This window comes from Notamacropus eugenii, chromosome 6 (assembly GCF_028372415.1).
Source record: "Notamacropus eugenii isolate mMacEug1 chromosome 6, mMacEug1.pri_v2, whole genome shotgun sequence".
Classification (NCBI taxonomy): domain Eukaryota; kingdom Metazoa; phylum Chordata; class Mammalia; order Diprotodontia; family Macropodidae; genus Notamacropus; species Notamacropus eugenii.
Genome location: NC_092877.1, coordinates 227,707,934 through 227,720,535, shown reverse-complemented (window position 1 = coordinate 227,720,535; position 12,602 = coordinate 227,707,934). Strand labels below are relative to the sequence as shown.

Genomic DNA, 12,602 nt, shown 5'->3' with positions numbered 1-12,602 from the left:
AAATGAGCCAATGGTAAATACTGCCATTTTAAAATGCATATCATAAGCAATTTCTCTGATTGGTTTTAGATGTCAAACAAAAATATACTTCTCACCTGGGCATCGGGATCCAAGACAAAGAGCTTAACTCTGCTTTCACTTTTTAATTTGATCTCTGCTTCTCGGGTGCTCTGTAATTAATAACGAGGGCAACGGGTTACACTTATTTTGTCATTCAGCATTTTCATGGACTCATCCAAACGTGTTGCCATCTTTCCTAATCGAAAGCCTTATAAAACAGTCAACAATAGTTTCTTTATCCATTACTAGCAGCATGCTGCTAACTGCGTAATAATCGGCTCTCCAGAAAGAAAAATAATGCATGCACAACACACTTTCATGTTTTTTGCCCATTATTGACATTTTCTCCATCACTCTGTTAAATCTAGAAAATCAATGAAATAATAAATCAAGCCCTGATTTGTAGTGTTTGCCAAATCCCAAGGTGTAAATACTCTCTCTGAAAATTTAACAATCAGTTCTCACCCCTCAGGGTAAGCTTACTGCAGCACACCCCTGTGTTACCTACCATATGTCTGGCATACTGATAAGTATAGCTGGAAGTACAAAAAATAGTGTAAGCCATGGTTACTGCCCCTAAGAAGCTTACAACGTAGTTGGGGAGAAAAACACGGTACACCAAACAAACAGAGAACAATTAAGTATTTAACAATGTGCACTGACTTTAGAAGTACAGTAGAAATTCAGGGAAGGATGAGCTTAGGCAAGAGAAGGTAGAACTTGAAGGATAGGTGAGATTTCTTTAGATAGGAGATGTCATAGGAAAGGCATTATTGAGGAGAGGAACGGCACTGATCTATCAATCAACTGGCAAGTGTCTACTGCTATTTGACGGGCTCTGTGCAAGGCGTTAGAGATCAAAGACAAGAATAAAATTCCCTACATTCAAGGAGCTTATGTTCAATTCAGAGGAAACAATATGTACATATATAAATATACCACAACAAATGCAAATTAGTTTGAGGAAAGAAAAGCCTTATACATTTTAGGAAAGTCAAAATATATTCAATGAATGAATGTTCAAATCGCATTTGAGAGACTATGTACATCACAAATAGCTCTTCTGCTGGTTTTGGAAAGTGGTAGTTAAGAAGACACTAAGCATGTGGATCCACAACAAAGTCAACCCTGAAGCTTAATGAGACTGCTCTAGAGTAAGTACACAGCACTCTAGCAAATAAAAGCGCTACCATAAATAGTAATTTAATTAAAGGACTACAAGTAATCCATTCAATCTTGGGTTAATTACTTAATTTCTCAAGGCCTCAGTTTCTTCATCTGTTACATGGTAGCACTGGCTTCATTGAGCTTAAGGTCCCTTCCAGCTTGAACTATATTATTCCTGGTTATAACTGTCAACTCTGGTAACAAATGACCACTGTCACAGAGGTTTTGCAACCACTGTTAAAACTTCAAAGATACCAAATTGCTCACATAGGGTAAAAGCAAAAAGCTTTCTTGCTTCTGTTGGGGGAGAGAAATTAGACACGTGTCAGGGCCTTCTCTAGTAGGAGACCCAAGACAGTGGGGCTTAACCTTGATTTATATATTTGTGACCAGATAAAGAATCAGTCCAGTGTGGTGGAGCAAAGTGGTGAGACACAGCAGCCACTGTGTCTAGTAACAACAAGTCCATTCATAGCAGAGCTTCACGTCTGGGCCTCTTGGTGCCTGCCCAAGCTCAGGGACCATCAATTCTATGACTTAGTTGCAGCAAAGTTCATCCAGAGGGAGAGTGCGAAGGATTGTTGTTATGCCAAGCTCAGGGTACAGCTTGCTTGCTGGGCCTTAGCTCAGCAAAACAGGGTGTCTAAAAAGAAAGAAGATCCTGACATAACCTAAACTTCATTGCCATAAGAAAGCTGTCAAAGGATTAATATTCCAAAATGTACATGTCTTGGGGCAAAAAAAAAAAAACAATCTGTACTCCTTCTCTAGATATTCCATAATCAGTACAGGGCTGGGGGAGGGGGAGGAGGAAATGCAATAGATTTCTTACAAGCAACCCTGAGATCACAGCTGCCCTTCATCTATCAAACACTCTGTACTTAGAAGAAAAAAGAAAGGAAAGGAAAACATGAAAATAAAAAGGAAAGAGTAAAAAAGGAGATAAAGGAAGAAGAACTGTTTATAGAACTTCATATTCCTTCAGAAATGAGGAAAACAGTGAAAATTTTCAAAGGAAGAACTACTTTTCCCTTCTGTCCTACTCATTCTCCTTACCACCTTCTAGATACTATAAACATCTTCCACAATGGTTTTTACAAGGTGAGGATGACCTACTCCATCCACTATCTCAAAGATGTTATAGTTTTCAAAAGAAGACAATTATAGTTGATACTTTCTAGGCTTTCCAGTCACAAAGCATTTCCATCCGGGCCTCAAAACAACCCTCTTATAGTAGAAATATCAGAATCCCCATTTTAAATAACAGGGAACAATCTCAGAAAGGCTAAGTGATCACAGAGGTCTTGGAGATGCCCTTATAGTGGGATATATATATGCCTTAAGTGAGACCAACAGGTGCAGTCATTTGCTGAAGGGCAGACATGTGGAAAAGCCAGGAATTTGCAACCTTCATAGCTACAGCGGTATAGGTATTAATGCCACTTATACTCTAAGCTTAATAATTAGGGGCAAATCCAATTCAACAAACACTTGTTAAGGAAGAGAATACAGAGTATCGTGCTAGCACTGGGAATGATACAAAGATTGGGTAAGACAGACTCTCTGCTCTTAGGGAGCCTACGTGAAGGTTAAATTACACATATACATACAATAATAAGTGCATCATGGAGATAGAAAGGTATGCAATGCAACCTAGTATAGTGGATAGAGCACTGGACCTGGAGTCAGGAAGACCTGGGTTTGAATCTTGGCTGAGAAACTTAGAAGTTTTAAGTCACTTAAACTCTCTGAGTATCCATTTCCTCATTTGTAAAATGAGAGGGCTGAATCTCATGGTACCATTCTATTCCAAGCCTATGGGACTATAATTCCTAAATGGTGAACAGACTATTATTAACTGGGGATATCAGGGGAAAGCTTCATTAAGTCAGAGGGGCTTTCAGGGAAAAGTAAAATTGCCAAAAGTGGAAAGAGAAAGGACATCCTAGCCAGAGAAGGAGGGAAAACAAACTCAGGGATAAGAAAAGAAACAATGTCTTTGGGTGTTGGCTAGCTGTCTTAGTTTGGTTGGCACAGAGGACACATGAAGGTGAGTAGTTCAAGATAAGCCTGAAAGGATGGATGAATGGAAAGTATGCCAGAATGTAGGGCTTGAATAGGTAGGTTAATGAGTTAGAACTATTTCATAAGCAGTAAGGATCTTAGAAGGAAGTTCTCTTTTGAAAAGACTATGGTTATTAACAAAACTAAGCATGAGGAAGATTAACCTGGTAGGAATACAAAAGAGATAAGCGGGGTGGGAGGAAGGGGAGGAGTATAGAGACTGGTGAGCAAATTATTGCAAAATTTCAGATAATAATGAGGGCCTGTGCATTAGGGTGGGACCAGAGGGAATGACCAGGAATGGACAGATGCAGGAGAATGAGGGGGAAGCATCAATCAACAGGATGTGGCAAGTGGCAAATGATTAGATCTAAGAGCTGAAGGAAGAAGTCAAAGAAAATAATGAGGTTTCAGGCATAGGACACTGGGTGGTATCTGAATTAGAGAACTGAAAAAGAGTTGTAGTAAAAAAAAAAAAAAGGTGTTAAAGTGACAGATAAACTTAGTTTTGGAGGTATCAACTGTGATGTGTCCTATAAGCATATGGAAATACTGGTCAGAAGCTTGGCATGGTGGTCAGGGTTGAAGGTATATATGAGTCATTTATGCAGATGCCATGGGGATAAATAAGAAAAGTCAGAAAAGAAAATGGAAGACAGAGGTGGGGGAAAGGAGGAGAGGAGAGAAGAGAAGAGAGCAGATCAAAAGAGAGAAGAGGAGAAGAAGGAAAGGGAGGAGAGGGGAGGATGTTGAAGACAGAAATTGGGCAAATGCTAACGTTATAGGGATAAGGAAAAGGATCTAGCAAAGGAGATAGAAAGAAAGTATAAGGTAGATCAGTAGAGAGAAGCATTCCAGAAGCCACGAGAAGAAAGAGGATCTAAGAGGAAAGGTTGAGTGGCAGTGTCAAATGACACAGAATGATCTAGAAAAAAAGACAACTGGATATGGGGATCAGGAAGTCACTGGGAACTGGTGAGAGAGCAATTTCCCTGACAGGTATAGAAGTCTAATCACAAGGGACTGAAAGAGTACTGAGTTCTGAGAGAGTGAAGGTGCAGAGGCAATAGGTTACCATTTCAAGGTCTTGCAGTAAAAATCAGAAGAAAGATGGCAAATACGAAAAGTTAAAGTCTAAGTTGAAAGTACTCACCCTAATGATAAATTGTCAGAAAAAAAATTTGTTCACCTAGATTTTTTTTTTTAAACAGAGAGGGCTGGATCCTGAAAATTTACTGCAACTTTTTAGTAAAATATGTTTTTTCTTTAAAACGAAATCCCCTTATGCCCGACGGGCTACAAAAATGTGCATATCCTTTGACCCAGCAATATCACTTCTAGCACTGTACCCCAAAGAGATCATAAAAATGGGAAAGGGTCCCACATGTACAAAAGTATTTATAGCAGCTCTCTTTGTGGTGGCCAAGAACTAGAAATCAAGGGGATGCTCATCAATTGGGGATGGCTGAACAAGTTGTGGTATATGAATGCAATGGAATACTATTGTGTTATAAGAAATGATGAACAGGAAGACTTCAGAGGGGCCTGGAAAGATTTATATGAACCGATGCTCAGTGAAAGGAGCAGAACCAGGAGAACTTTGTACACAGCAACAACCACAGTGTGTGAGGAATTTTTCTGGTAGACTTAGCCCTTCACAGCAATGAAAGAACCTAAAAAATTCCCAATGGATGCCTGAGGCAAAATGCCATCCACATCCAGAGAAAGAACTATGGAACTGGATTGCAGAATGAAGCAGATCATTTTCTCTTTTGTTATATTATGTTTTGTTTTATTTTTTCTCCCATTCATTTTAATTCTTCTATGCAACATGACTAAGATGAAAATGTAAAAAAAAAAAAAAATGAAGTTCCTTTATAGGTTATTTATACTACTTCTGAGAATAATTGTATTCTTTTTTTCCCCAGGAATATTCCCCATCCAATTGGACAAGTCCCCGAGGTAGTTTCTTCCTCTCACCCACAATATGGAGAAACTTTACCTAAAAGAAAACAAAGTTGCCTCTGGAACCTGATTGGCCCTGGTTTCCTTGATATAGCTTCCCACTCATCTAAGGACATAAAAAGTCCCAGCCCCATAGAACCTGGATCCCTTGAAAATGGACTTCTGAAGCCCATCCAAGTAGGACTTCATGTTATCCCAACCTGTTGATCAGACACTCTTCCACAGGGAGATAACTACAAGGTGAGGGGTGAGATGGAGGTAGAGGAGAATATCCAGAGAAGCCACTCTCTCTTTGATGAGTATCCTTACTGTGTCAGGGCAAAGCAAACTACCTTGTGTTAAATGTTCAATGACTTGTGAGTATCTCATTTCTTCTCAACACTGAACCTGAACTTTAGTTCAGATGTTGATATTGGAACCATGCTTCTGACACCCTATTATATCCTAGACTGTATGTCACATATGTGTAACGGGGGTTGTGGCGGGGTAGGGGTGGGTAAGAAAGCAGTGGATTGGACTTAAAGAAGCCTCAATTCTGACTTAAGCTCTGTGACTCACTAGTTGTATGATCTTAGAAAATTCACTTAATCTCTCTAGGCCTCAGTTCCCTTTCCCAGTAAACTAGATCATCTCTATGGTTCTTTTAAAAAAATTATTATTTTTTGAGACTGAGTCTCCTAGGCTGAAAGTGAAGCTGCTACTCATGGGCTGATCCCACTCCTGATCAGCACAGAAACTTTGATTTGCTCTGTTTCTGACCCAAGCAGGTTTCCCTTCCTTAGGCAGTCTGGTAGCCCCTCTGCTCTCAGAAGCTCAGTATATTAGGGTGGACACCCTACTGGCTTAACCTATTGAAGCTCAAGTAATCCACCAGTCTCAACCTCCCCAGAAGCAGGGACTGTAGGCAATGACCACCACACCCAGCTCTGGTTCTTTTTCAGTTAGAAAGGTCTCCTAAGACATAATACAATTCAAAAAGTCAGATTAGCTACCTTCCCAATCACAATTCTATCAAATTCCTTGATCTCAAAATGCAAAGGAAATGACCTTCTTGGGGGAAAAAAAAATAGAGGCAAGATCAGAGTAAAGAAAAGCAGAAAAAAATAGGGAGTGACCAAGAGCAAAGGATTCTGGGAACTAGTTCACCCTAACCATATCCAGCCCCTACTTAGTTAAAAACAGCAAGACACATCTTCTGAATGTCACTTGACGTAAATCTTTGTTGAATTGAATTAGACGTCAATATAATGGAGTGGAAACTGGAAAGACAGGGTTGTTTGTTCAAAAACAATAACTAGGGTGGGGAACAAGTTGGGCTTGTGACAGAACCAGGTGTTCTGGTTTCAAAATGTCAGGCTGAAAACAATTTAGGAGGGAGATGACTCTCATTTGGCGTGGACCCAAGTTTAAAGTAGGAGCAACTGTTAGAGGGAGAATAAAGCAGGAGTGTTTTGTTTTGTTTTTGGTATGTCTTTAGACAAAGAGGTGACAGGGGTTGACTAACAAACTCTCTGACGTCACCTAAAACCAAGGCTACCAGAAGGCATTGCACAACCTTTATCAAATAATAAGTATTAGGCAGATACTAGGAGGTTGAAATGCTGGCTGTTGAATTAGAAGAGAACAATGGACAATAATAGGGGCAGGCAGGCCAGTTGTGACCATCGTTTCTGCCATAACTTTCTGTGGAAGAAATTGACTTTTGATTGGTGGTAGAGGTAGGAGTTGTGTATTTATTAAATTATTAAATCAAAATATTAAATTTAAAAGCCTCCAATAAAGACTTAGACCAATGCTTAATTGTTACATAAACGGGACAAAGGTTATGTTAATGACACAAAACTCTGGCAGATCCCATCGACCTATAAATATAATAACTATAATATTTCTAGAGTACTTATTATGTGGTGAGCTTGCTTGAGAATGAAAGACTTAGAGTCCAAATGATGGACTGCACATCCACTTTAGAAGAAAGAATCTAGCTAATTTAATTCCAATAAGCAATATTTATATAGAATTTTAAGACTTGTAGTGTGACACAGTGGATAGAGGAAGACTTGAGTTCAAGTCTTGCCCCTAACACATTCTGGCTCTGTGACTCTAGCTAGGAAAGTCACTTAATGTTTCAGCAATCTAGGCAACTCTGACTAGAAGGTATTGATTTACAATGGTAAAGGAAAATTCTTCACTTGGGAGTTCCATATACCAACAAAATCACAGTTCAGGTCCCTATCCCTATATATCCCTGTATAGATAGCATACCATTTGCTTCTTACAACAACCCTCTGATACATTATATATACTACAGCATATTTTTATTCCTGTTTTATAAAGGAGTAAACTGAGGCCCTGTGAGGTTGGCCAATTTGCTTGTCTAGTGAGAAGGAAGATTTGAACTCAAGTCTCATAAGTTTATAGACTTAGCCCTGAAAAGCACCTTAGAGGCCATCTAGTCCAACAGATAGGAAGTAGCTAGGTGGCTCAGTGGATAGAGCACTGAGCCTACAGTTAGAAAGACCTGAGTTCAAATATGGCCTCAGATACTTATTAGTGTGACCCTGGGCAAGTCATTTAACTTTCTGTTTGCCTTAATCCAGTAGAGAAAGAAATGACAAACCATTCCAGTATCTCTGTCAAGAAAACCCCATAGACAGTATAGTCCATAGGGTCACAAAGAGTCAGTCATGACTGGAAGACTAAACAGCAAAAGTCAACCTACTCTTTTGACAAATAAAAAAGCCAAGATACAAAGCAGTTAAACGCCTTGCCTGAAGTCACACATAAGAGAGGCAGAGCTAGCATTCAATCCTGGATCCTTTGAATTAGAATCCAGAACTCTTTCCACTGCATCTCCTGACTCCAAATTCAGCCTTCTCACTACCATACCACAATGTCTTTAGGCTTAGATAGGTTCATCACCAAAAAATTTACTATAAAAAAGGATAGGTTTGGGTTTTTTTCAACCATGGCAACTCATAGAGAGTGTCAACTAAGATGTAGAAGGAGGAGCAGTCTGCATCTGCAGAGGGAATCCCCTCACCTATGAAATCACGAAACCTTGAGGAACTAAAATAAGTTTAAAATAGTGCATGTTGTCATAAATAACTATAGATATCATATAACTAAGGTACTGTAGATACCAGAGATACTGAGCCCTAAGATGTTCACAACACTTTCATGTTTGGCTGCAAATAAGACAACAGGATAAAAAAAAAAGCTTTGGGTATACAAAGGTCATGTCCCCTAATCTTCAACGTGATAGTATATAATACTGAATGAATATATAATTCAGTTCAATTAGCTTATAAAACAGTCTAAAGGGCTTGGACCCACATTATTCATCCCGTAAGCAAAAGCAATCTTTAGGGAAATCTAGAGGATGAGATAGCAAGTATTTTTTGACTGAAACAACTTCCTGTCAATCATATCCTGCACAGCTATGTTTCAGTCACAAAGGAAACACAAAAAACAAACAAAACATAGCAACAGGATGAGTGGACAGAGGCAGAAAAGAACAGGAAGAAGGCTGTACTAATCAAATTACACCCTTAACAAGCGCCCACATTCATTCCTCCACTGCTCTATTACTTTTCCACTACAATTCAGACCCAACCAGCACACCTATTCCCATCCCTTTATATTCCTTTATTATTCCATCTGGTAGCTTTTTTTTTTTATCATTATACCCTGTTTTACCTTCCCCTCATGGCATTTATTCTTTCATTTTTATGGTGAAGGAGAAAAAGAACTGGACTTAAAGTCCAAGACCTGAACCAAGGTACCAGATGTGATTATTGGACCCCTGGGCAAGTTCAAAGACACAAGAGTGTTGTTTAGAGACTTCCAGCTATTTAACATTAGACCTACCATAAGAATTTTTCTATTTAGCAGTAATTATGTTCATGCACTAAAATTTTTACAGATACACTTCACCTGTAAAATGGATGCATTGGATGAGGTGATCGCTAAGCTGTCTTTCAGCTCTCACATTCTATGATCTTATGATTCAACCTCCAGCTGTCCTCCTCCAAACTGCTCCCACCCCATTTTATATAAACAAACCTAAAAACAAGAGTCAGGCTTAAATAGACCAGCCTTAATCACACTACTGTACGACCCGTATCTCATGATGTAGTGAGCACAGCAACTGCTCTGGGGATTAAAATGAACCAGGAGCTACATCCCGCCAACCAGGTGGCAAGTTTCCTGAAGTCTTCCTTATCTGTCTTGTCCTTCCAACACAGCCAAATGCATCAGATAGAGCACTGGACTCGGAATCAGGAAGACTCATCTTCACAAGTTCAAACCCAGCCTCAAACACTTACTGTCTGCATAACTCCAGACAAGTCACTTAACCCTGTGTGCCTCAGTTCCTCATCTATATAGTGAGCTGGAGAGGGAAATAGCAAACCACTCCAGTATCTTTGCCAAGAACACCCTAAATGGGATCACAAAGAATCAAACAAGCTGAAAATTACTAAATAACAGAAATACACAGAAAGGTGTCTTTAAGACAGGAATGACAGCAGGAAAGGGAAGAAGGAAGGGGAGGCAGATGGGGAGAGGAGGTAAGAGAGATTGACAGTAGCCACTTACTGCAAAATGAATGAGAAGGATTTTTTTCAGAGAAACATGGAAAGACTTATATGAAACGTTGCAAAGTAAAGTGAGAACATCATACACAATAACAACAATACTGTAAAGAGAAACAACTCTGAAAGAATTTAGAACTGTTCCATTCAAAGACACACTATAATTCAAAGGAGAGGTAAAGAAGTGTGCTTTTCAACCCTTGACAGAGAGGTCATCAATTCAAGATGCATAGCTTCAGACATAGCCAGTATATGAATCTGCTTTGCTTAACTCTGCATATGTTGGAAAGCTTTCTTTTCTTTTCTCTTTTCAATTTAGGAATGGGGATAGAAGGGAGAGGGAGCTAGGCAATCCGAGAAAAGGAACAAAAGAGGATCACGTAAGCAATTTTAGTAAAAAAAACCAAAACAAAACAGAAGGAAGGTCAGGAAGATGCACACACACAGAGGAAAGCTTTGAAAGTTATATGTGACTACACATGTATCAAGTTGCTTGCCTTCTCAATAAGTGGGACTGGGAAAGGAGGAAGTAAGAGAATTTGAAATTCAAAGTTTTAAAATATGAATGTTAAAAATTGTCCTTCATTTAATGGGGAAAAATAAGATACTAAAAAAAATATGTATTAGGGAATAAAAACTTCACAACCAAATGCAGAAAAGAAGAAACATTAAATGCAATATCACAATGCAATAAAAATTCCATTCAATAAGGAAAAAAAGAAAAAGAGAGTTACATGGTACACTTTTATATTTTAAAAGAAAGCAAGCTGAACATCATGGAGAGTCACAGTTCCAATGAACAACCTCTTTTTCTGTTTTATGGTGTATATGGAAATGCTTGTTTTATTTTGGTGCTTGCAAAGTACAAACTAAGATTCTTTCTTAAAATTTTCTTAAATCCCTACTCTCAGGGAGCTTATAATTAACTGGGAAAATGTCATGTATACCCTAATTATTGTGCAAAGAGTAGCATTTTATAAGCATTTAAGAGTTATAAAGTACTGAACTCTCCTAGCTCAGAGGAGTAAGAGATCATTTCTGATACCACATACCTGGTTAGAGTAAAATCATTTCCTGACCTGGATAATATCAGTACTAGTTTGGGAGTTGCAGATTTATTGACTTATACAAATCCAAATGGAACCTCCAGAAGCTAAAGAAAAAGAATGGGTGATGAAAAAGCAGAGGCAACTAGATAGTCTAGTAACAACAGTGTTGGGACTTGAAGTCTGGAAGATCTGTGTTCAAATCCCACCTCAGACCCTTGTTAGCTGTGTGACTCCAGATAAGCTGCTTAACCTGGGCCTCAGTTTCCTCACCTGTAAAATGGGGATAACAGCAGCACTCGTCTCCCAAGGATTTCTTGTGAGCATCCAACAAGACAGCATATGTAAAGTACTTTAAGGCATCAGATAAATGTAAGTTATCCAGAAGTCTAGCAGTTACGAGGAGAGAGATGGGGCAACAGTTAAGAGAAATAGAGGAGTGACGAGATGGAAAAGACTATCCACATCCAGAGAAAGAACTATGGCATCTGAAGGCGGATCGAAGCACACTATTTTCATTTTTTGTTGGGGGTTTTTTGTGTCTTTCCCCTTTTGTTCTGTATCTTCTTTCACAACATGGAAATATGTTTAACACAACCGCATATGTATAACCTACATCAGATTGTTTGCTGTCTTGGGGAGGGAAGATGGGAGATAGGAAGAAAAATCTGGAACTCAAAATCTTATTAAAAAAAGAATGTTGAAAACTATCCTTACATGTAAGTGGAAAAAATAAAATATTATTTACTTTAAAAAAAGAAAAAAATGGAATGGAGAAGTCAAAACACATGTTTCTTGTGGTTTAGAGAGAGACCTGAATATGTTTGTAGGGCTGATGGGAAGGGACCAGTGGAGAAGGGAATACTAAAAACTCATGACAGGTGGATCAAGGGTCCTGGGTGAGACAGAGACAAAGAGGTTATTTGGAATAGTTATCATGAGTGAGGAGTAAGCAAATCTCTTCTGTGACCAACCAATTAATCAATTAATAAACATTTATTAAGTGTCTACTGTGTGGCAGGAAAAGATGCAGTCAGTTTAGAAAATACAAGAGGGTAAATGAGAAAAGCTATTTTCTGATGGTCTCTATCTAAAGAGGAATCTAGGTCATCCTTTTCATTTTTTTAATGAGGGGCTTAAAATGGGAGCAAGGAAAAAAATGTTTTGGAATACATGCTTTGGTAGAAGAGAGGTGTCAATAAAGGTAAATAAAATAAGGGCACTGACATGCACTACAGAGGATCAGGGTGATGCCACAAATTTGTAATGGGTAAGATTAGCTCAAGTTCATGACAATGTCCATTTACCTTTGATGGATAAAATGAGCTTTGCCAGCCTTAAAGTCCTAAGCAAAGGTTAGCTATTTTATCATCATTATCACCACCATCATCATCATCCTCATTCTCCTCAATAGACCTGGAGCAAGCAGGCACATTGAGGCACAGGAATAAAAGAACACAATTGGTTCAGGGAAACCAAGGATTCTAAGGTAGTAACTAATAACACATTAAAACAGCAAACTATGAGATTAAGGTTGGGGAAGTAGATGAGGAAAACTAGGACAATGTCTGAAAGATGAGTTAAGTTCATAAAAAGGGTGAAGAGTAAATTTCCTGTAACTGAGAAGGGGAGGGGTAAACGGATAGAAGGTTTGGGTCAGAGATCAGAAATTCAAAGTTCTGGATCTTGGAAGAAGTTCAAATCTGAG

General features: G+C 38.8%; 1 protein-coding gene across 14 annotated transcripts in view; it reads right to left on the bottom strand.

Moving 5' to 3' along the window:
- Window positions 1–12,602, bottom strand: part of DOCK9 (dedicator of cytokinesis 9) — a 352,890-nt gene that overhangs the window by 131,431 nt on the left and 208,857 nt on the right. For all 14 annotated transcript variants that reach the window (XM_072622068.1, XM_072622059.1, XM_072622061.1 and 11 more), the window contains exon 10: window positions 96–170. In XM_072622068.1, the coding sequence (XP_072478169.1) occupies window positions 96–170 (75 nt within the window). The remainder of the gene's footprint in view (window positions 1–95; window positions 171–12,602) is intronic.